The 26,098-nt window shown below is 41.8% G+C and overlaps 1 protein-coding gene across 1 annotated transcript in view; it reads left to right on the forward strand.

The window, feature by feature from the left end:
- The window catches only part of ABCB11 (ATP binding cassette subfamily B member 11), a 130,236-nt gene extending 104,392 nt beyond the window's left edge, over positions 1-25,844 (forward strand). The window contains 13 exon segments of the mRNA XM_030209802.1: positions 313-439; positions 442-473; positions 1,676-1,879; positions 5,493-5,696; positions 5,698-5,735; positions 8,000-8,031; positions 8,034-8,155; positions 11,537-11,603; positions 11,606-11,733; positions 13,519-13,725; positions 17,220-17,313; positions 17,316-17,365; positions 24,731-25,844. Of these exon segments, the coding sequence (XP_030065662.1) occupies positions 313-439; positions 442-473; positions 1,676-1,879; positions 5,493-5,696; positions 5,698-5,735; positions 8,000-8,031; positions 8,034-8,155; positions 11,537-11,603; positions 11,606-11,733; positions 13,519-13,725; positions 17,220-17,313; positions 17,316-17,365; positions 24,731-24,931 (1,506 nt within the window). The 3' untranslated portion in view covers positions 24,932-25,844.
- Positions 25,845-26,098: the final 254 nt, after the last annotated feature.

The raw sequence follows: 26,098 nt of genomic DNA on the forward strand, positions 1-26,098 counted from the left end.
TAAAAGCAGAGAAAGTAAGAGAGAACAGTTTTATAATTATTGCTAGAATCCTAACTGGATACAGTTAGGTGTGAACATTCACACCAGCCATTTCACTAGCATAAGTACTAGTAACTAAAGTTAGGTGTGCAACTGCGGACTTATACTAGTATTCTATAATGTCCATTTGCGTGCACAATTGTCGATATAGAATTCACATTCAGCGCACATCATTCTGGCGCTTAATTTTAGGCGAGCCATAGAGAATTACCTCCTTTGTTTGATGAGCTTTATTTCCTTTGTATGTATATTATTTTTGTTTTCGAATATCAGGGCTATGCTTTTGCTAAGTCTGGAGAGCTGCTCACAAAACGGCTGCGCAAGATTGGGTTCCGAGCTATGCTGGGGCAGGAAATAGGATGGTTTGATGACTACAGAAACAGCCCTGGCGCCTTAACTACAGACTGGCAACAGATGCATCACAGGTTCAAGGGGTGAGAAATAATTTGAGGGTTTTTTTCACTAACAATTAACATTGGTCTGTGCTCCCAGAAAGCTCAGAGAACTTTTCTTGAGTTGCTTCACTGAAGCATTTAGAAAAGGAAATATTGCATTTGGCACAATGAAGAGAGGAAGGCATGGGATAGGAAGTAAAATAAAAGTTTCTTCATAGTTAACCCTGTGCTGTTACATATTGTGTGGACATTAAAAAGAGCCACTTACCTCTGACACATTGAATCTTTCATAGGAAACTGATTCTTTCACCTCTAGAGCAGGGGGTCTCATCCCACACCTTGGAACACACCTAGCCAGTCAGATTTTCAGAATACCCATAATGAATATGCATGAGATAGATTTGCATACAATGGAGATATTGCATGCAAATCTCTCTCATGCATATTCATTGTGGGTATCCTGAAAACCTGACTGGCCAGGTGTATCCCGAGGACTAGGTTGAGAACCCCAGCTCTACAGCCTTTGCTAGGTTGCTGCAGGATGCCTGAACTGAGTGAACAACTCTCAGCTGGACCTGGCAGGAAGTAAGAAGAAATGTAGTCTCTCAGATACAGCCAGTATTGTGTTGACTGTAATAATGGAATGCCACATATGATTACAGTGCTGTAGCTCCCAGCGGTATATGTCAAACACAATGTCTGATGTTCATTTGGCTGAATCTCTCCTCTTGTTGTATAACAAAGAAGAATGAAAACTCTGATTGGTAACCAGGTTTCTGCAGTCCAAGAGTAGCAAAACTAATTGTGATCCACTGAGCGAATAGATATCAAAAGTGGGGTATGTGACTTATTTATACCACAAGATAGAGGGATATCAACTGCATAATCCTGCCAAATTTCAGCCTCAGGTATGGACTAATAACGTCTTTAATAAATGAAAAACATTTATCAATAAAAAAGTAATTAACCCCAGAAATCACAAACCCCACTTTAAGTAACTTTAATTTTTAGGCTGGAGAACATAAAAACATCAAAGTTGTGAAACAAATTGCATAGTTCCATTCTACTACCCTATAGTACACAAAACGTTCAAAAATAAAAGTTGCCCAAATTTACCTCTCCAAACTTGTATAGCCTTTATCTCTATTATTGTAACCCACTTATTTGTAACTCATAATTTATGACCTCTCCATGTATGCTTTCATAAACATTTTGTTAATCTTTTCTCTTTTTCCTCAAAGGCTACTGGATCTCAGATAGGAATGATAGTCAACTCCCTGACTAATATTGGTGTGGCACTTATCATTGCTTTCTACTTTAGCTGGAAGCTAAGTTTGGTCATCCTCTGCTTCCTGCCCTTCTTAGCCTTATCTGGGGGTCTGCAGGCTAAAATGCTAACTGGATTTGCCAACCAAGACAAGCATGCTATGGAAGCTGCTGGAAGGGTAATTTTTTGCTAAATACCAATCTTATGTATCCTTGATGACAAAACAGTATTTATGCCTCTTGTGTTCATATAGTCAGGTAATAACATTGTTATTCTCATGAAGTATGATCTTATAATGATGTAGGTTGTAGATGTTAACACTTGTAGATAAAACCACAGATTGCTTTGAAAATGTATATGCACGTGGCATACTGGAGTTGCTGTCAAAGTCCACTCCTGCCCATCAAGATCTATCTAGCCATAAAAGGGCAGAGACCGTATAAGTCTGCCTGGCACTGGCCTTATTCTCCAACTACTAGAGTTGCTGCCAAAGCCCCGCATCAGCCCATCCAGTTCTGTCTAGCCAATGTCACTCGCAAATATATTAAATTGAATAGATCCCTGAGGCAGTCCACTACTAACCTTCCTTTCCTCCAAGTGGACTCCATTTTCCACTACCCTCTTGTTGTTTGTCGGTTAACCAGTTTCTAATCTAAGTTACCACGTTGGGTCCTAAATTCAGGCCTGTTCCGCTTATTTATGAAACATCAAAGGCTTTGCTAAAATCCAAATAGATTACATCCAGCGCATATCCCTTATCCAGATCTTTGGTTACCCAGTAAAAGAAACCAATCAGAGTTGTTGGGCAGTATTTCCTTTATAAAACCACGTTGCCTCGGACCTTCCAACCCATTAGATTCTAGAAAGTTCACTATCCTTTCCTTCAGTAGCAACTCCATTAGTTTTCCTACCACCAATATGAGGTTTTCAGATTTCAAGTTGTTTATAAATACTTTCTTCGGTGAATGGTGTGATATCCACTCCATTTCCATACACACCTTTGATAACTGAAGAGAAACTCTGTCTGAGCCATTGGCTATATTTGTGTCAGTGGCGTAGCCAGACTGCCAATTTTGAGTGGGGCCTGAACCCAAAGTGAGTGGGCACAAAATTTTCTCTCTACCCCCCCCCCCCCCCCCCCCAGCAAAATTTAGTCCACTCAGATCATTTGTCACACAGGGTAAAGTGCTGCTTTTCAGTGCATCCGATTTCAGACAATTTATTTAATAGCCTAATCCTTTTCAGTGAGCTTTCAGAGGCCAAAACCTCCTGCCTCAGGTCAGTATAATGCTGTTACGGTATCCTCTCCTGACCTAAGGAAGGAAGTATTGGTCTCTGAAACTTTATTAACACCATATTACTTTATCCTAAATTAAAAATAAATTATTTTCTTTACCTTGTTGTATGGCCATTTACTTTTCTCATTGTGTTGCTCCCAGTCTCTAGATTCTGCTTTCCTTTGTTTTCGCTTAACTCTTCTGCCAGGGTTTCCTGGCCATTTGTCATTTTTCTCTCCTTTTTCTTTGCGTTCTTCAATATTTTTCTGCCTCTCTCTGTGTCCAGATTTAATTCATTCTTACTATCCATTCTTTAATTTCCTTCATCTACTTATGGCTTTCATCTTTTTCTCACCCTTGTTCTCCCCATGCCCCTTCCTCTTATTCTCCAATATTTCACTACTCCCCCTTTCCATGCAGCAGCTCTCCTCTTTCTCTCCCCATCCTTCCAGTGTCTCCCTCTCTCTCCCCATCCTTCCAATAGTCTCCCCTCTTCTTTCTGCATCCTTCCATCGTGTCACCTCTTTCTCCCTACCCTTCCATCCAGCGTCTTCCCTCTTTCTCTCCCCATCCTTCTACCCATCTACCTTCTCTCCTGATCCTTCCATCTATTGTCTCTCTCCCTCCTTCTAACCAGTGTCTATCTCTCTAACCCTTTCTGTTCATGTCCCTTCTCTCTCCACATCCTTCCAGTCTCTCCCCCTTTTCTCTGCATCCTTTCAATCCATCCCCCCTCTATCTCTGCCATCCTTCCATCTGTTTTCCCTCTTCTCTGCCAGCCTTCCATCTGTTTTCCCTCTTTCTCTCCCCATCCTTCCATTTTCCCTCTTTCTCTGCCATCCTCCCATCTGTTTTCCCTCTTTCTCTCCCCATCCTTCCGTTTTCACCTCTTTCTCTGCCATCCTCCCATCTGTTTTCCCCTCTTTCTCTCCCCATCCTCCGTTTTCCCTCTTTCTCTGCCATCCTCCCATCTGTTTTCCCTCTTTCTCTCCCCATCCTTCCATTTTCCCCTCTTTCTCTGCCATCCTCCCATCTGCTTCGCTCCAGGGGGAGTGACGTAAGAGACGGGGGGAGCCTGCAGAGCCAGCAGCCAATGCTTCGAAGCTGCCTGCGGTGCCCGCGTTTTTTTAAAACTTTTTTCCTCGTCGAGTCGTCATGTTGCGTTGGCGCTCAGCTCAGTCAGCTGAGCGCTTCTTCTTTTTGTAGCGCCGGCCCTGCTGCTCATCAGGAAAAGCAGCAGTGGCCGGCAATGGGAGCTGGTGCTGGCGCGGGCCTGAAGGAAAAGTGGGTGGGACGGGCCAGAGCTGAAATTGGGTGGGCCTGGGCCCACCCAGGGCCCACCTGTAGCTATGCCCCTGAATTTTGTGTATGCTTGAGAGTAGGTTTGTGTTCAGTTACTCACACTTTGGGGAGCTCTTTCCTGTTAAAACTAGGTCCTACTCAGCCATATGTGGTATACAGTGTCGTAGCAAGGGCGGGGGCGGTGGGGGCGGTCCGCCCGGGTGTCAACGGGTGGGGGGGGTGCTCCGTCCACCCCCCCCCCCCCCGGCGCAGCGCCTCTCACGTCCCCCGACAGTCCCCACCTGCCTACCAGCTGAGCTCCAGCTGGCACCTCCAATCTGCAGCGCTGCTGACTTTAAATGAAGAAAACCATCTCGTCGTTGGCCCTTCACTCACTGAGTCCCGCCCTCGAGAAAATAGGAAGTTATATCAGAGGGCGGGACTCAGTAGTGAAGGGCCAACAATGAGACAGTTTTCTTCATTTAAAGTCAGCAGCGCTGCAGATTGGAGGTGCCGGCCGGAGCTCAGCTGGTAGGCAGGTGGGGACTGTCGGGGGGAGTGAGAAGGCGCTGTGCCGGGGGGGGGGGGTTAGGGTCCACACCAGGGGGGGTGCTGTTCCATGCTGGGGGGTGCGCGCAGCGGCGATCCGCCCCGGGTGTCAGCCAAGCACAGAACGCCACTGGTGGTATAGCAACTGCAGCTGTTTCCCTCTGTGGGACAGTGTTGGCTCAGAACCAGCAGAGGTTACAGTTAGAGGGCAGAGGGAAGTAACCAAGCACAGCAGGCCATGGTAACATGGCAAAGGTTGTCCCTATGGGAAGCTGCATAGCAGCGTGAACAAGAGGTGGTGATCCTGAAGCATCAACAAGCAGAAAGCAAGCAGCACAGAGCTGGCTGAAATGGCAGTAGCCACTTCTGGTCACATCAGCTGTTCTGGGGGTGGTAAGGGAAGAAAAGCAGCACTGGTAACTATATCAGTTGAAGGGGGAGGGGATGAGGGGGGAATAAGTGCAGCACCTGTAGCTGCATTATATCAGACTGAGGTGCCTCATGCTCTGCTGATGCCTCATTAGCCACGATCAGTGCCAAAGACACAAACTGGCCACCATCACAATGTTTTTGATAACAATTCAGCTTCTGGCAGGATAGAGCTACCACGACAGGCAGAAATCCAGTTTGGACTTCCTCTTATTTACTACATACAGAGAAATATGTCCTATTGTTTTCCTACAGATCTCTAATGAAGCTTTAACTAATATCAGAACAATAGCTGGCCTAGCAAAGGAAAAGAGGTTTGTGGAAATGTACGAAAAACAATTAGAAACACCATACAAAGCTGCAATCAAGAAAGCAAATGTCTATGGAATCTGCTTTGGCTTTGCTCAGTGTATAGTATTTATAGCAAATTCTGTATCATACAGATATGGAGGATTTTTAGGTCGACAAGGAAGGACTTCACTTCAGTTATGTATTCAGGTAAAAAGAAAGTCATTTATACACATAGCTGGTTTTACATAGGTTTATAAGTACTGTCTGTACATTGTTCTCTGAATCACACAAATTAAAGTGCTGTAAAAATGTCAATCAGATAACCAAAAACTGTATTGTGCTACTAGTTGGTGTTTGATGGAAGCAGTGATAGATATGTTCATATTCAGTCATAATGTAGAATGGAGTGAAGACATTAAGGAAATTCACTGCGTTAGTATTTAACATTCAAAAGGGAAAATATAAAATGAGGAACATGAGTTGCAAAGATCAAGGGGGCAATTCTAAAATTGGATGCCACAGTTTAAGTGTCTAGATGCAGCTCACTGAGAGAGTCTTTTACAAGCCGTATTAGCGTTTTAGTTCACGGTATCAGCTGGTGGTAATGCTGAGATGCCCATTATATTCCTATGGGTGTCTCAGCGTTTACCGCCAGCTGATTTTTACCATGAGCTAAAAGCACTAGTGTGGCTTTGTAAAAGGCCCCCTGAGTGCTAATTCTATAATGGCATCTGGGCAGTAATGTAAGTTATCATCAGTGCACCTATATTTAGACAAGCCCACTTACACCATGTCAATCCCAGGTATAATGTATGAGTTTAACACATAACTTACAATAATCTGTAAGTTATACACATACACCAGCGCAGGCCACCTTTAGGCACACCTTAGTAAAAGGGCCCTTAAATTAGGCACTGATTGGCCTTAAGTACCAATAATTGGTGCTAATTGGCACTAATTTATAGTTACACACATAACTGCAGTTAGGCGCTGTTCTATAAACTTACAGGTTTTGCTGACCTGCCACCAGTGTTATTCCCGGATATTCAGTGCCAGACCATGTCCAGGTTTTGGCATGATTATCCAGTTTATGTGGTGCTAGGTAACACTTAGCAAGTTAAATCAATATTCAGAACCTAACTGGCTATGGGTTGCTGCATAAAGATAGGACTGTGTTTTATGAGGGTTCCATTTATGTTGTTACCCTGGCCGGTTAAGTGCTGAATATTGGTACTTAACCAGCCAAGTGCTGACTCCACCCTGGAAAAACCCCAAAATAGCCAGTTTTCACTTAGGTGCTAACTGCTCATTTTCAGCAGTGATAACTGGTTAAGTGCCGCTGAAAATTAGTGGATAGCCCCACACAAACGATTTAACAGGGGCTCTGCTAAACGCGTTGTGATTGGCTCAGGGGACTTCCAGGTCTCTCAGCTGAGTGAAGCACTGCCAAAAAAGACGTTTTTATTATTGTGGGGGGGGGGGGGGGAATGACGGCCAAAATGGATGAGTTTTTTTGGATGGGCGTCCTCAACTGCACTGTCCTCTGGATTCGAGCCGTATCGGAGGGGGTGAGCAGCGTGGTGTCTTCGGGCGGCACAGGGAGGCGTATTTGGCATGCGCAGAGCAGCCAGCATAACGCTTGGCTGCTCTGCGCATGCTCGACCAGCCAATTGGCCGACTGTTTAACGATGGAATAGAGAATGCAAGTGAGCTACAATGAGCAGCTCATTTGGCATTTCCTTTCCTTAATGCATGCCCGTTCCTTACCGATTTGCTAAGGGAATCGGTAAGGGAAGGGCTCTAACGATTGTTTAGTGCATTTGGCCCTTATCCTCTAATCTATAATGGCAATTTCATACACAATTGCCATTATAGGGTTGATGCTTAGCACCCTATGTTTTGTTCCTATTTTTTGCCACAGTTCTTGAATCTATAGCAATTTACTTATCACATGAATTAGCAAACACTCACATGTTCTCTTTAAAACAAGTAGAGAAGCAAGGGTGAACGAGAGGAAAATTCCAAATGACGCAAGGCAAACAAGGAGTAAGAGCATCCGCAAGTTTATTTGCCAAAGTATACTGATTGAAAAGACTCTACAAAGGCCATGTTTCAGCACAATGCCTTCCTCAGGGTCAAAATGGTTCAGATAACTCAGTTTTGCAGAAAATGTAAATGGGGGAAACCACTGAAATGCTGGAACAAAAAACGCTGGAATGGAAACGCAAAGAAAAATATATTCTGCATTCCGTAGTAACCAGTCCTCTGTTTTGGATTCATATCTCCTTATGAGCTGTGTGTATTTATTCTCATTCTTAAACAGGAAGGCACCCATGTAAATGAAAACATCCGATTTTAATTTTCACATCACTTTAATAGATTCATTAGGGATTTCCTCTATATTGTAGCTTCAAAGTTTACCTATGGTGTTGAACAGGCAACAAGTTGATGAAATCTTCCATTGATTCTAGAGTGATCTCCTCAATTGTGACAAGTGGGACTGCTTTGGGAGAGCTTCCTCCTATACCCCAGACTACGCTAAAGCTAAAATATCTGCAGCACGTTTTTTTAAATTAGTGGATCGCGTCCCAAAAATCAAGGTTTACAGTGATGAAGGACAAAAATGGGTAAGAGCCACTTAATTATCCAGACTGGCTGTAACAGGTTTGAGTCACTAGGTGCAATTTGGTTTCCAAAGGGAATATTGGGGATCATTTATAAAGTCATTCTCATGAGTATATGGCCACATTATGGGCCAGATTCCAAATAGGGTGCTGAAAAAATTGGCACCAAAAAAACGCGCTTAGAGATATTCTATAAACCTCATCTAAAGTTTATAGAATATGCATAGCACCAGCCCCCACAATTAAAATTTATGCACGGCCATTTATGCTAACTAAAACCTGGTGTAAATGCCTGCGCCTAACTTAGGCGTGGATCGGGCATATGCAATAACAGTGCACGTAGTTTTAGGAACATCCACACCCACCCATGTGTCTCCCATGGCCATACCCCCATTTGAGATCCATGCATTAGGATTTACATGCACCACTTACAAAATACACTTAGAAAGTTGCGCATGTAAATTTTAATTAGTGACAATAATTGCTTGTTATTGGCCAAGTATCAGCACCAATTGACTTGTTAATCAATTAAGTTGCGTACACAATTTGGCCACATTGCCAAATTTGCACACTCAACATTAGTCGCCATATATAGAATCCAGGCCTACATGCGTAAATGCCTTGTTATACAATGCCAACTGTGGACATGATGGTGTGCAATTAGGTAGGTGCTGATAGGTGTGTACAGGAGCAGAATTTGGGCTGAGTTTACAAGTGTATGCACAGATTATAAATTATGTTAATCTACGTATGTACTAACTAACTCAAATCATAGAGATCAGTGAAGACAAAAAACTGCCACAAACACTTTCCTGAAATGTTGGCAGTATTTTGTCTTCACTGATCTCCATGATTTGAGTTAGTTAGTACATATGTAGATTAACATGCAAACAGTTATTGGAGACCCAGGAAAAAGGTCACTTTTCTTATGTGTAAAAGGAATTCTTAATGTGTAAGGACCATCAATATAAAATGAATCCTAAAGAAATACTTATACAGTGATTTTGTAACAGCCGTCTAACTTACAGAGTTTCTAATAAAAAATATTTTCATATGCACTCTTTGAAAATCACCCCATGAAATTACTTGCACACTTATACACCTGCTATTTAGTATGCACAAATTTCCCAGGTCACATTGGGGGGGGGGGGGGATTCAATAAACACAGCCCAAAGTTAGGTATTGGAACAATGCACGCTAAGCTAGTATTCTGCAAAGGGTGCGTTATGTGGGCCGAGTTTTACGGAATACTAGCTTAGTGTGCATTTCACCTGCAAAGACTGGTGTAAAAGCTGGTGCCCAACTAATGGCAGTTAGGCATCTAAATCACAGTTTTTTTATAACATTGCGCCTAAATTCTGCCCATACCCCTGCCATGGCCTCCTTTAGAGTTGCACGCGATGAAATTTAAGCACGCATCTTATAGAATAGGGTATAGGGCAGATCCGCACATAACTCCTAATTACTGCCAATTTAATGCTTGTTAACACCAATTATTGATTGCTAGTGCCTAATTAGCTAATTAGTTTACCGTGCATATCTATGATCTGCACTCAGGTTTACACACCCAACTTTGGACGACCTATACAGAGTCCAGTGGATGGTGTGCCTACATGCATATTTATAAAATGTTGACCCTCATAAATCTAGTCCTGGGAAGTCTTCATAGGTTTATAACCATATACTCTGGGTAATTTTATAAAAGACTATTCCTATACAAAAAAAAAAAGAGGAAATTCAATAAATGGTGCCAAAAATTAGTGCTGAAAAAACTTAAGTGCTAAGCGCCATTCTATTATTTCAATTATTGGCCATGCTGTACTGTTCCCATTATTGCGTGGCCATTCTTTTAAATTACCTCAGGAGCACTTACCAAGACCTATTTTGTAGACGGTAAGCTCCCATGTTATCCATGTGCTAACCAGTTAGTGTACAGTAATTTAGATTCTGTAACAGGTTAGCACAGGAACACCCACTCTCTGCCCCTGACACATCCCCTCAAAAAATACAAAAAATATTTAGCGCACAGTGTATGCACATGGTAAAACTAATGCTGAACGCTTTATCGGGCCCTGTGTTAGGCCATTTTTGCTGCATACAGGTACAGAGAAGGGCGACAAAAATTGTAAAGGGAATGGAATGACTTCCCTATGAGGAAGTGGCTAGGGCTCTTCAGCTTGCAGAAAAGATGGCTGAGGGGAGATATGATAGAGGTCTATAAAATAATGAGTGGAGTGGACTGGGTAGAGGGAATCACTTGTTTACTCTTTCCAAAAATACTAGGACCAGGGGGCACACAATGAAGCTACAAAGTAGTAAAACAAATTAGAGAAAATATTTCTTCACTCAAACGTGTAATTAAAGTCTGAAATTCTTTGCCAGCGAATGTGGTAAAAGTAGTTAGCCTAGCAGGGTTTAAAAAAGGTTTGGATATCTTCCTAAAAGAAAAGTCCATAAACCATTATTAAGATGGACTTGGGAAAATCCATTGCTTATTTCTAGGATAAGCTGCATAAAATATATTGTACTGTTTTGGGATCTTCCCAGTATTTGTAACCTGGATTGGCCACTGTTTGAAAGAGGATACTGGGTTTGATGGACCTTCGGTCTGTCCCAGTATGGCAACGCTTATGTTCTTATGATCTTATGTTAATGTCTGGAGTATATGTACTGTAGCATATGGTTCAAGGTAGCTGATATGACTCTGAGTATTTGAGTGGTTCATGTCTCTTCACTGAGGGGGTCCTTTTACTAAGCTGCTGCAAAAGTGGTCTGTGGTAGTATGGGCACATGTTTTTGGCGCACGCTGGGCTATTTTTCTACCATGGCTGGGAAAAAGACTTTTTTTAATGGGGCAGTAAATGGCCATGCACTAAAATTAAACATAGCACACGGCTATTTACTGCCTGAGCCCTCACTGCCACCCATTGACTTAGCGGTAAGGGTTCACACACTACGCATGCGGTACTCATGCAGCACACGTCAATGTGGCCGTGCTGACAATTACCACCAGGAATGCCCCTCGCGGTAGAAAAATAGAAAAATATTCTCTACCTTGGGAAACAGCATGCACCAACTTTGAAATTACTACTGCCGGGTGGACACGCTAACTGGGCGGTAGTGTCCATTTGGTGTACGCTACACACTCAGTAGCCCTACCGCCGCTTTGTAAAAGGGCCCCTGAATAATAAATTTATTTCTTACTTATTCTACTGAAGTATCTTTGTTGAATACATCAAACCTTCAACTTATAATCTGTAATTAAAAATGAATAGTGAATGCAGTGTCTTATAAAGAATCAAGATACACATTTCTTTGCATATTCTTCTGTTATGTTATGTTTTCTTTACTTAAGGAAATAAAGTGTCTCGATTTTCTTAACAGAATGATTTCAAGGGGAGTTTGGACTTTAATGATTGTAAGTTTACTTACCCTTCTCGACCTGACACCCAGTTTTGAACGGACTCTCTGTGTCTGTAAAACCTGGACAGACCCTTGCTTTTGTTGGAAGTAGTGGATGCGGCAAAAGCACTAGCGTGCAACTCCTTGAGCGTTTCTACGATCCAGATGGAGGCAATGTGGTAAGCCAATTCTAAATTAAATACCTCACATATAATAAGGATGTGCATTTAGTTCCAGTCTGGAAAATGTTATGCAAGTAATGAACGTACACTAAATTGATTTCATGGACATAAAATCTCTGAGCCTATCCAGCCAATATTCAGCCATCAGGAGGCAGGCCGATTAAGTCCTGCAATCAGCACTGCAGGGCCGTGCCGATGCGGTAAGCGAGGTAAGCATGGCAGGAGGGCGCCATCCTCTGGGGGGCGCCCCGCCGCACCATGCTTACCTCGCTCTCTTCTCCCCAGATCCTTTTTTTGTTTTTGTTTAAATTTACCTCTCCGGCGCGCGGCAGCGTAAGTGAGAAGGAGGCGGCGCTCCCCCGGCCGCCCCGACGTGTCTTTCCTTCGCTCGGTTCCGCCTTCTTCTGACGTCATTTCTGACGTCAGAAGAAGGCGGGACATAGCGAAGTCAAGACACGTCGGGGCGGGGGAGCGCCGCCTCCTCTCACTAACGCTGCACGCGCCGGAGAGGTAAATTTAAACAAAAAAAAAGGATCTGGGGAGAAGAGCGCGGGTAGTGTAGCGCTCGTTTTTTGGGGGGGGGGGGGGCGCCGGAGAGGCCACTGCAGGGGGGCACCGGAGACCCTAGGCACGGCCCTGCAGCACTGAGCCCAGATAGTCAATGCTGGGCCATTTCCACTATAAGCTTAGGTGGCCAAGTTAATATTCTGCGCTGGCCTGTTAAGTTTAGAGTGGCCAAAAATAGGACTGCTATTTAGGTGGTCCGATTTGGCCACTAAACTTAGCTGGCGAAGCACTGAATATTCGTGCTAGGCAGTTGTATCATTATAGCTGATTAGCCGCTAACCCTTGGATTCTATATAGTGTGCCTAGCGTTCAGTGCTGAAATCCAAGTGTATTCTGTAACAATGCGCGTAACTTAATTGGCTTAACAAGCCAATCAGCATTGTTAACAGCACTTAACAAGCAATAATGAGCACTAATTGGCAATAATTAGAATTTACGTGTATAACTTGCTAAGCGTATCCTGTAATGCACTGTGCCTAATTTTAATGCACGCAGGCAAAAAGGGGCGTGGTGTTGGGCAGAGAAATGGGTGTTTCATGGGCGTTCCAAAATTTACATGTGTTGTTATAGAATATGGCCAATGCGCCTTAATCTATGTGCCAGGATTTATGCCACATTTTCATTTGTGTAAATAGAAGCGCATAGTTTTAGGCGCTAGGATATCAATTAAGCATATTCTATATACCATACCTAAATATAGGCACCCCATATAGAAGACGCTTAGGCAGAATGTTTTCTGCACGGTTTTTCTAGGCACCATATATAGAATTTCCCCTGAGTGCTAATATTCAGCAGAGATAACCAGCTTAGCTAGTTAAGTACTATTAATTGGCCAGAAGCCATTTTTGGCCAGTTATATGGTGCTGAATATTGGCCAGCATGTGTATAAAGTCTTTTTATACATGTTTAAAAAATCGAAAAAGACATTAATTTATGACACATACTGAAAAAATGTACAGCAATCATCCAAAAGCAAACCAAAAAAATGTGCCATACACACACCTAACATATAACTAGCATAAAAGAGTACTTTCAATAGAGACAGAAGACTGGGCTGAACAGAGCACAGTTCTCACTTTCACATCTCCTTAGAGCCATTGCAAGTGTCATTTACAGTAGAGTTTCAATTTCCTTTCACAAAAAAAATATTTTACTGCATGGAGAGTTAAAATTGCCTGTCATATGTTCTTCTTTCTTTTGTTCTTGAATTGACAGCTAGTGGATGGGCACAATACCAAGAATGTTAACGTATCGTTCCTTAGATCTAAAATTGGAATAGTATCACAGGAGCCTGTACTATTTGCCTGTAGCATTGCTGAGAATATTAAATATGGTGACAACATGAGAGAAATCAGCATGGAGCAAATAATTGCAGCAGCAAAGAAAGCTCAGCTGCATGAATTTGTCATGTCCCTTCCAGATGTAAGTGCAATTTATACATTCTTTTTTTTAACAGAGATTTTGCTAGTGCTTCGGTGTTAATATGTGTAAATGGAAGAGAATGTTTCCTATAGGGTTTTATTGCCTTTCTTGCGGTTTCTTGGCACAGTTGGTTAATGTCTTCCCCTTGGTTTGTGCTTATCATTTGATTTATTGCTTCACCCTATGTGAATTCCTATTAATGCCTGGTGAAAATTAGCCTGTTCAAAAGGCAGGTTTGCTTAAAACACAAATCAATACATATTTTTATTTGTTTGATTTTTATTTGCATATCAAACAATACATCAAGAAAACTTGATATGAAAATCCCCCCCGCAGTTACTCAAAAACAGCTGAAAAGGAAATCTAGATAGGATATACAACCATCAAATGCACTAGACCACTACCGAAGAGAAACCCATGTACAGTACAACCCATGGGAAGAAGAAAAAACTACCAAAATAAAAAGTGTAAAAAGCAAATTAAGAACAATTTTCAAAGGGGAAATTAAGTAGGTATCTTCCTTTGGAATACTGTCCATGGAACAATGGATTTTGTGAGTTTCCTGCATTGGCTCCCGTTTGAAGAATGGGTGAAATTTAAACTAAGGATTATGGTTGTTAAAATTATGGAGACGCTCCACTTTATATGGTAGATGTGGTTAACAAGCTATAGGTTGCAAATCTGATCAGATTCAGGAGTTACTTCTTTTATGCTCCGCTTCTTTGTGGACAGTAAAATATGGTAGAATTTTGTCTTCTGTTTCATACCAGGCTGCTTTTCTGGAACTCTTTGCCGCTTGAACTTAGGGTGAATAGAAATTTTTCAACATTTAAAAAAGCCCCTTAAGATTTTTTTATTCCGGAAATATGTAACACTTGCATCTGTTAGAATGCAGTTCCATTCCAAAAGTTGGGCACGGAATTAGAACTCCTTAGTTAGGGTCAAGTTTCAAGACCATGTTATCCTTCCTCAGCTTGACTTTATCAGTAGGAGAGCGTTGAGCGTTGATAGGTGCTGCAGTTTGTGGACAATTACCAAAGGACCTTTCTACATGAAAAGCTTGCTTTCTATGCTAAAAATATCTTTTATAAAATTGCACTGCTGTATACACACCTATAAGTAGGCAGGCAGACAAGATGCATGTATTATTACGCGCACCATGTGGAGGCATTCCTGGGGCGATGTTGGGGGTGGAGTGTCAATATACTCACATATTTCATTAAATACACATGAACATGCATAGAGCACCTTTTCGGAGCAGATGTGAATGTGTACATTGTTATCCAGGAGCTGGTTTTGGATGCCTATTTTATAAAGGCACATGAAAGGCAATTCTTTAAGGTGCACTGTGATGGGTGTGTATCCCATCACAGAAATCAAGGAAACCCAGAGGAGAAGAAATGTTAACTACAGAATTTAATCTCCAGAAGAGAGACAGAAGAAAGGCTAGGAGGGAGGTGGGAACTACAGAATTAAAACCTCAGCAGAGAGAACTGGGTGGAGCAGGTTCCAAGCCAATCACAGAAGCAGGAGAGTTAGAGCCTCCGCATGGAGAGCTGGGAGGGAACACAGTTCTGGCCATCAGAGGGAGTGGAATCAGGTGGGGGGGAGGGAGTCAAAAGTATTATAAAAGAGAAGAGACAGGAGCTGCAAGCCTGAGAAGGTACAGATGTTCTCTTGCTATTTTCCTCCTGTCTTTGACTGTGGGCATTAAGACTGACTGTTTGGGAACTATTTGGTCTAAACCAGAACTGTTTCTATTTTGTCATTACTACCCTCTGGGTGGGAGGATGTTCTCTGGAAGGAGGATAGATTCCAGGAGATATGAGGACAAGTGGCAGGCAGTCTAGAAAGCCTGGCCTTTCTTTTTTGTTTGTGATAAACTGGAAAAAAAAATTAATCAAGCAAAGCCTGAGGATTATTGACATAGTTTTTTTTGTGTTTTTTTTTTTGGGGGGGGGGGGGTTTGAGGGGGGCGGGGGGGTGGACTTTGATGTGAACTGTGTAACACTTTAGTGACCTAGGGAGGAGTGGGATATTTTTGCTTACCCACAGGGGATCACTCTAGGGAAAGGCAAAAAGCAGTTTTCAACCCATTCCTTGGAGCACATCCAGCTAGTTGGGACAGAGAATGGGCATGTCCGCCAAGTAATGAGTGTAATTTTTAGAATACTATTAGTTGCATGTGCTGCATGGTGCAAATTAACTCCAGCAATTGATCTGGTATAGGTGGTCATGCCTAAGTTTCAGCACACTATACAGCTTTGCTCTTGTATTTGGTAACGGGTTAGGTGTGCTTCAACACCATTACAGAATTGGCACTAAGGGCCCGATATTCAGATCGCAGGTGGTAGCCCACATAAGTTCTGTGATCAGTGTTGACCCTGATATTCATGCTGGGCTATTTCCGGTGACTGTCATTGATATCCGTGGGTGGGGGGGGGGGGGGGGTGTTTGACCATCTCAAACTTAATCAGTGTGACTATTCAGTGCTGGCCGATTAAGAGGTCCATTTACTAAGGTGCGCTGAAAAATGTCCTGTGCTAGTGTAGGCGTGTGTATTGGATTGCATGCAGGTCCAATTTTCATCATGCCTGCAAAAAAGGGCTTTTTTGCCGAAAATGGATGTGCAGCAAAATAAAAATTGGTGTGCATCCATTTTGGGCCTGGGACCTTACCGTGACCCATTGACTTAGTGGTAAGGTCTCATGCGTTAACCGGGCGGTAATCGTCAACATGCGCACAATGCTGATTACCGCCCATTTAGCGCTGCACGTCAAAAAGTAAAAAAAATTATTTTTCTGACGCGCATACCAGACACACGTAAAAATTGGAATTGCCGCCCAGGGGACGTGGTAGCCACGTGGTAGTTCAAACTGACGTGCGTTGGACACGCTTAGGTGCCTACATAGCTTAGTAAAAGGACCCCTAAGTTTATAATGGCCAAGATAGGACTGCTATTTAGGTAGTCTGATTTGGCTGCTAAACTTAGCTGGCCAGTGCTTGAATATTTCGTGGATAGCTGGCTATATTGCGCATATAGCCGGTTAGCTGCTATGCGCCAACCGTGAATATTAGATGGAGATAACCGGCTATCTCCTGCTTAATATTAGTGGTTAGCCAATTAAATATTTCTGAATATCAGCCAATAAGCATACCTCATAGTGGCACCTAAATTTAGGGGTCACAACTGCCCCATACTCACCTACATTACCTTTATAAAAAAAATAGACATCTTTTGGATTTCCCACATAGGCATCTTGTTATGAAATTACCCACTTAGCAATCAGAAATGTAGTTAGCCTAGTCACTTTCTTACTGTAGTAACCACATGAAAATACTGTGTCATTTTCAGTGTCATGTGCCACTTTATTTCATCATCATTCCTCATTTGGGCCTTACCAAATATCACCTCATTTCCTATCTTAATAAGGTGATTCAAATCTAATCAAAACCAGCTTTCCGACCATTAATCAATTGTTTTACATCTTTAGAAATATGAAACCAATGTCGGGGCACATGGGTCCCAGCTCTCTCGTGGTCAAAAGCAGCGGATCGCAATAGCTCGAGCCATTATAAGAGATCCTAAAATTTATTACTGGACGAAGCAACATCTGCATTAGACACAGAAAGTGAAAAGGTAAGTGTCCATCCAAGGGACTTACAGAATGTCAGAAAGAAGATTCCATGATTGTCCTTTTTGGAGGGAATTCAGTAAATGGTGCCCAAAGTTAGGGGCTGGGAAGATCCAGGCCAAGATGGTATTTTATAAAGGGTGCTGCAATACCGACACAGCCCATTCAAAGTGAATGGGAAGTGTCAGCATTAGCACAGGGCAGTCGCTAGCATGGCTTAGTAAACAAGGGGGTTAGGGTAGATTTTAGGCTAGATTCTATATATGGTGCCTGAAAAATCTGCGCAGTAAAAAAAACATGCCTGGGCATATTTTTTAAAGTACGCCTAAATTTTATAGAATAGGCTTAAATTTCCACACTGTATATAGAATATGCCAAGTGCCTCTCCATATGACCAAATTTAGTCACAGCCATTTACGCCATGTTTCACTTGGTGTACATCCTGACACCTAAATTAGGCGCAGATCGGGTGTATTCTATAATAATGTGTATAGATTTTAGAAATGCCTATGCACTCTCCCATGGCCATGACCCCTTTTCAACTATGCGACTTAGAATTTAGCCGCATCACATATAGAATACACTTAGCAAGTTGTGCGTGTAAATCTCATTAATGTACTGATAATTGTTTGTTAACTCTAGTTAACCAATTAAGTTATGTGCATTGTTATAGAATACGCTTCAGTTTTCCACGCAGATTTTAGGCGCCATATATAGAATCCGGGGGTTTGTGCTTATCAGCTGTGTCACGTGAATATTCTAAAGTCATACGTTTATACAAAAACATTTTTTAACGGATCCTCAGAATATATGGCATACTTAAGCACAATTATTTTTTTTATAGTACAAAAGTAACCCCTTCCTCATAGGTCTCAATTTTTTTATATATCAAAGCTTCTTTTTTTATTTATTTATGAATTCTTACAACAATTACAAGCATTTACAACTTGCTAAAGAAAAACAGAAAAGAACTAAAATTAACAATTCTTTCTTAGACCACAAAAGTTTTACAAAAAAGGGGGCAAGCATAAGAGGAGTTTAAACAAAGGGGGAAAAAAAAGGAAGTATGGCCTAGATTACATTGCGTATATATTACTGTGAATTACATGCTCTTAACTTCTCACTGGAACTATTTGTTCAGTTTTTTAAATCTATAAAAGATTTCAAATGTTCAGGTTCAAGAAAAATATACTTATTATCCAAGTATCGTATTTGGCATTTACAAGGATATGCCAGTAGAAAACTTCCACCTAAAGCCTTAACATCGTCTCTCAGTGCCAAGAAAGCACATCGTCTTTCCTAAGTAGCCTTCACAACGTCTGGAAATATCCAGAGTTTCTCACCGTAGAATGGCTTAGCACGATTTTGAAAGTACAATTTCTTTATCATATTTAAATCTTGTTCGAAAACTAATGAAACAAGAAGAGTTCACCTCTCAAATACCCCATCGTTGGAATGTTCCAGAAACGCTGTTAAATCTTGTAAAACTTATTTTTCAATCCCATCTTCTCTTTTTTTAGGTATTGGTAAGTAGAATATCTATTTATCAGCGGTATTAAGTTGGGTGAAATAGATAAGTTGTCACTCAGATATTTTTTAAACAAGTCTAAAGCATTTATCTCCAATGAACGGGGAAAATTAAGTATACACAGGTTCAAACGCCTATTATAGTTCTTAAAAGTCTCTATTTTATGATGAATTATTATTTTATCTTTAATTAAAGAGTCAGTTTTGGTAGACAATGTGGAAATTTCTTGCTGGACCTGTGTCTTAATTTGTACAGTTTCTTGTTTCAACGTTTCAAACGCCGAAGTTAGTGTATCCAATTACTCACGATTAACAACGTTTCCTGGGCTGCCTGAGTGACTGTAGAAGTCAATGTTTGAATCGTGGCCCAAATAGATTCCAGCGTAGGTGCCATGGGGGTATTACACTTTCCCTTGCTGTTAACTCCCGAAGTCTTGGGGTGTCGCCGCCGAATAGAGAATCTGGAGCTTCACATCGGCGAGGACAAAGTTGTTTCCGTCCCTGTGGGTTTGATGCTCCTCCATCTTCCCCCACTACGGGAAACCTCAAGCCGGTTTGTCGTGGTGTGCTTGTGGCATACCGATCAATTGTTGTCTGCATTTGCGTTGTTCCTAAGGCTATCGGCAGTGAGTCTTTCACAATGCCCTTTCTTTTAGTTAGTGGCATATCTAATAATTCAGTTGAAGATAGAGGCAAAACTAAAGGCATCAGACACACTCCGGCAGCCATCAAGCTCAATCCGCCATTTTGACACGCCCCTCCAGCCATCAAAACTTCTTTGGAAAAGCTTATATAAAATTTCTTTAAACTTGCTTTCTTAGTGCTTAGCTTCAAATGCTGTTCAGCCAATGGTTAACCCAAACCGGACCTGCTGCCAACCTGGCCAGGCTTCACTTTCTTCATCAGGGTAGCAGTCTGGACTCATTGGCAGCAGGTCCAGTTTGTATAAAAGTATGACTTTACTACTACTACTACTTATCATTTCTATAGCGCTACTAGATGTACGCAACGCTGTACACTTGAACATGAAGAGACAGTCCCTGCTCAACAGAGCTTACAATCTAATTAGGACAGACAAACAGAACAAATAAGAGAAAAGGGAATTACTAAGGTGGGGATGATAAAATAAGGGTACTGAACAAATGAGTATGGGTTAGGAGTTAAAAACAGCATCAAAAAGGTGGGCTTTTATCCTAGATTTGAAGACGGCCAGAGATGGAGTTTGACATACCTACTCAGGAAGTTTATTCCAGGCATATGGTGCAGCAAGATAAAAGAATGCAGTCTGGAGTTAGCGGTGGAGGAGAAGGGTGCAGATAAGACAGATTTACCCAGTGAACAGAGTTCTCAGGGGAGGAGTATAGGGAGAGATAAGAGTGGAGAGGTTACTGAGGAGCTGCAGAGTGAATGCACTTATAAGTCAATAAGAGGAGTTTGAACTGTATGCAGAAATGGATATGGAGCCAGTGAAGTGACTTGAGGAGAGGGCTAATATGAGCAAAGTGACACTGGCAAAATATAAGTCGTGGGGCAGAATTTGAACAGATTGAAGAGGAGAGAGATGGCTAAGTGGGAGACCTGTGAGAAGCAAGTTACAATAGTCTAAGCGAGAGATGATAAGAGTGTGGATAAGGGTTCTAGTAGTGTGCAAAGAAAGGAAAGGGCTATTTTGGTGATATTATAAAGAAAGAAATGACAGGTTTAGCAGTCTGCTGAATATGTGCAGAGAAGGAGAGAGAGTAGTCGAAGATGACCCCAAGGTTAGGAAGCTGATGAGACAGGGAGGATGAGAGTGTTATCCCACAGAAATAGAGAATGTTAGAATATTCATGCAACTATCTGGCATAGTCATATCACCCATATTTGCAACAGCGCTGGTTTTGATTTACATTGTGATGTTACCCCCTGTGTGAAGAACTATCCGTTCTTTTGTGGATTTAACTATGGGCACTGGCATTTACACCTGCCAAAACCTGGTGTAAATGCTGACACCCAATTTACAGCAGTTGGGGGGCACATTTTATAGTATTTTATAACATTGCGCCTAACGTCTAAGAATGCCCAGGCTCCTCACATAGCCATGCCGCTTTGGAGTTGCCCACTATAAAATTTAGGTGCAGATGTTTTAAAATAACAGCAAGGGCAGATGCGAGCATAATACCAAGTTGGTGCCAATTAATGTCACTTATTAATTGATGCCTCATTAACTAATTCATTTTCATGCACATTGTCCTAGGCACAAAAATGTGAACATTCAACTTTGTGTGACTTATGTAGAATGTGTGTGTATGGGGGGGGGGGGGGGTAGCATGTAAATTAAAGGGGAAGAATATATGTGTGAAGCAGGAGGGTATGGACAGGCTGTCACTTACATGTGTAGCTTATATGTTCTGTAAGTTAACCACACCCTTGCTGCATTTAAGCTCCCACAGTTAGGCCAAGTGTATGGCTGGTATAATAACTGAGGGCAAACACCCACAGCGAAGGAGACAAGATCACACGGACAATGCTCAAAGTAAGAGTCCTTGACTCACTTTCACAGACTCAACATGGACTGTGTTTTGGCCATAAGGCCTGCCTCAGGACTCTCTTATCAGATGTAACTGTAGTGTATAATGTTGTCCATAATTAATTATCAGTAGTTTCATCAACAACTGATAACTGCTCGGACTCACAACTGTAGTGTATAATGTTGCATAATCTACATCAACACACTGATAATCTCACATAGAGTTTCACTGTTTGAAAAAAAGATTGTTCAGCTGTGTGTTGATAAAACTACAGATAATTAATTATAGACAACATTATACACTACAGTTACATCTGATAAGAGACTCCTGAGGCAGGCCTTTTGGCCGAACCATAGGCCCGTGTTGAGTCTGTGGATGTGAATAAAGGACCCTTACTTGAGTAACATCCATGTGATCTTTGTCTCCTTCACTGTAGGTGTGTGCTGTTGCTGTTTGTAAGGGATTTGCTTTGCTTTGTTTTGATCAGTCTGGTATAACTGAAGACACAGAAATGTAAAGCAGCGGTTTTCAACCCAGTCCTCAGGGCACACGTAGCCAGTCAGGGTTTTCAGGATGTCCTGAAAACCCCTGTTGGCTGGGTGTGCCCTGAAGACTGGGTTAAAAACTTCTGATGTAAAGCATACCGATGCCAGGTTATACTAGTATTCTATAATGGAATCTAGGAATCCAGATCACATTCTAGATTAGACTTTGACTGCATGACATCAGGATACCTAACAGGTGGTGCCAACTTATAGAATTGCCCCCATACCTCCCTAATTCTATAAAACTCGCCAAAAATTACATGCACAAATTTGGACATGCACCCAATTTGCATGCAATTTAACTGAATAACGAGCCAATTAGTGCCAATAATTGGCTTTTTAACAAGTAATTATTGGTGCTAATTGAAATTAATATCTATACACGTAAATTTAGGCATGTGATCTATGCCTAGATTTTACGCACATCCCAGAAAAGGGGATACCCCTGGCCCGCCCATGCCCCTCCCAAAGCCACGCCCCTTCTCAGCTGCTAAGCACTATTCTATAAAGATGCTCACAAAAATCTGTTAACATGCATCTTTACAGAATAGTGCTTAGCAAGATGCACTTGTAAATCCAAATTGTCACCAATTAACACCAATAATTGATTAGTAGCGTCCAATTATTGGTGTTCATTGGCTCATTACTCAATTAAATTGCGTGCAAAATTTGGGCACGTGTCCTAATTTATGTGCACAATTTTGAGTGCCGGGGAATAGTATATGCAAAAGTAGCAAAAGTAAACATAATAAGTGCAGACAGTGATAATTCATGTCTCAAGCATCAGACTATAATAGTTGTCAAAATCTGGGATTCATGGATTGTGATTACAGTATCATTTATTAGTTCTTCAAAAAATATATATATGTTGTCTCTAGGTAATAATATTAGTGAAGCCTACAGTTAAAGTTCCTGTGATACTGTGAACGAGGGTTGAGGGTAGACTTAACACAATCAAACAAGGTTGTAAACATAAAATAAGTGCTTTATTAACGTAAATATGAGGCCTGTTACTTCACAGGCCTAGGAACAAAGGTAACGTTTCTCGTCTTCAGAGGGGAAAAAGCCTTAGAATGGGCCTTTGGCTAACAGGGCTTAAAATACAGGCTATGGCCTGTGACTGCCATGCCCCAACACATTTGGTAGTTTCTCTCTTTCTCTCATTGGATTCCCAGGTCTGGCTCCAGCCAGACCTCGAAATAAGTCTCATATGTCTTCAAATAAAAAATTGGCTTACCTCATCCAGGTCACAGCAGCTACAAGCATTCAGTACAGGTATATACTAGGGCTTCAGTTCTTCCTTCCCTGGGCCTCCTTATCCTCCCTCTGGCCCTGCCTTTTAACTTCCTGGTTCCTATCCTTTTGGCTCCACCCCTCTCATATCACTTCCTCTCTGGGCAAGACTAGTGGTTTTAAGGTGGCCTAGACTACCTGAGGGATTATCCTTAACGGTGAGGGGCAGTGTTCTATATACCCCTCATAGTTCCCTTGTGAAGGAAAGCTAAATAGATTAGGGCTCTTCAGCTTAGAGAATCTATAAAATCATGGGTGAGGTAGGCATGAATAAATAGGAAATGGTTATTTACCCTTTTAAATAGCCATAGGCAGCAGAATGGGGTGGGCTACAGGAACTTTGACTTCGCACAAATATTTTGCCAAACATGGCATCAGCAACAAGAGTTCTTGGAGGAAGAGCTGGAGATTGGTTTCTTTGGCTTTTCCATCCAAAACATGTTCTATGTCCCTACAAATAGTATTAAATTTAGGGATACTTCGTGAAACTAATAGTAGAACATTTATGAAAGATCAGAGAAAGCATTTGCTTTCAGTCAACACATGACCAAACTGTGAAATTTGTTGCTGGAGGATGTGGTCCAGGCAATTGTGATTAGAAAGAATTTAGGCAAGATCCTGAAAGAAAGGTTCATACATACATCTTAGCGGAGATTGGGTGGCGATGCCAGTAATTGGAAACAAAACGGGAGCTGGGCAGACTTCTACGGTCTACGCCCTGATCGTGACTGAATAGATAGGGATGGGCTGGAGTGTAAATTTTAAGGGGCTTCGATGTTAGCTTCAGAACAAGAACAGTACTGGGCAGACTTCTACGGTCTGTGCCCTGAGAAAGGCAAGGACAAATCAAACTCGAGTATACATATAAAGTATCACATACCATGTAAAATGAGTTTATCTTGTTGGGCAGACTGGATGGACCACACAGGTCTTTATCTGCCATCATTTACTATTATCCATTGCTTATCTCTGGAGGTAAGGAGCAAGGAATGGATCTCTCTGGGATTCTGCCAGGTACATGTTACCTAGATTGTCAGAGACAGGATGCTGGGCTAAATGGGCATTGGCCTGGCAAAATTGTTCCATCTAAGCTGAGCAGGAGTCCTCCACCTACAGTCCTGCCAGTGGGTAGTGCTGTTTAATTATCACATTTTCAATAGTGAAGGACAGGCAAACTCTGCAGGACTCCAGGGAACCTGTCTGTCCCTAGAAATTGAAACACAATATTGACGCACCCCCCCCCCCCCCCCCCGACTAACAGCAATGCAGTTGGAGGACTTCTGCTCAGCTTAGAGGGAACAGTGCCTGGCACTTATAAGATCTTTGGATATGAGATGTTCAATGAAGCAATATTTTCTTATTACTAATTATGTTTGTATAGTGGTTGCCCTTTCATCAAAGAGGAACTTTTTAGATACCTGTAAGTAAATTATCATCGAATCAGGAAATAGAATGGATATTCTCTCATGATATGCATTTTATGTTTTGTTAACAGACAGTCCAAGCTGCACTAGACAAGGCACGACAAGGACGAACCTGTATTGTCATTGCGCACCGCCTCTCTACAATCCAGAACGCTGATATCATAGCGGTCATGTCCCAAGGAGTCATCATAGAAAAAGGAACCCATGATGAACTTATGGCCCTCAAAGGAGCTTACTACAAACTCGTCACCACTGGAGCACCAATCAGTTAATTTATGGTCAACATCAGACTTACTTATATTTTCAGACACAGCATTGGCCCTGTAAACCTCCGGGAGGCCATAGAAAGCAATGATCTCAGCATTCAGGTTGATAGACCAGTAGGCTCAGAACCAGAGCAGCAAAGGTTCAGATCCCACTGGTGGCATTGGGAAAATCATTTTCTTCTCTACTGTCTCAGGTACAAGCTTAGATTGCAAGTCTCCTTGGGATAGGGTTGTAGCAGGATGTTACACACCTTGAGCTACCATTGAAAGGCATGAGCTAAATCCATGACCTGGTGTAGAAACTGCTGGCAGTTTTAAAAGGCCAGTACTGTTTAAACAGTTAAACCCCTCCCCACCCATTTTATATAAGGTGCAGTGAGCAGTTTCACATTAAATTGTGCGTGTGACAATTTACACGCACTACTAAGTTGAGTAACAAGCCAATTCATGATAATTGGCCGATAACCAATTATCATCACTAATTGGCAATAATTGGAATTTACACACGCTTCTTTTATGCATATTCTAAAAAGAGGCACATGTAAAAAGGGGGCACGGCCATGGAAGGAGTGTAGGTATGTTGGGGGTGTCAATCACATTTATGTGTGTTATTATATAATTCAGGGTGTGGGCATTTACACCAGGTTTTCAGTGGCATAAATGGTGGCACCTAAATATACACACGTTCCCCCAGCCTATGCGCTATTCTATAAACTACATCTTACTCTAGATGCATTTATAGAACAACGCTACACGCATTATTTTGACATGTGTACATTGAAGATGACTTATAGAAATTACCCCTTAGTGTAATAATGATTGGAGATGTCTATTTGAAATTCACAGTGTTTGAATGTAGTTCAATTATAATCTTGTTTACACTGCGGATACAACTACTGTTTAAAGGTTACCTTTACTTGATCATCAAGTGGTAGGGTCTTATTTTTTTTTTTTATAGGACAATGGTTCTCTTATATTAACACATAAAATGTTCTCACTTTTATTTATTATGTCTAGCATTGATTGGTCAACTAATATAACCTTTCCACTGTGTATGTGTGTAGTCTATATGCTAAGTACAGTCCCCCCGATATTCAGCTGATGACAGGAACATGGCTAGCTGCCACCACCAGTGCTGAACCTGGATATTCAATGCCAAGCTTTATCTGGCAA

This window comes from Microcaecilia unicolor, chromosome 7 (assembly GCF_901765095.1).
Source record: "Microcaecilia unicolor chromosome 7, aMicUni1.1, whole genome shotgun sequence".
NCBI classification, from domain to species: domain Eukaryota; kingdom Metazoa; phylum Chordata; class Amphibia; order Gymnophiona; family Siphonopidae; genus Microcaecilia; species Microcaecilia unicolor.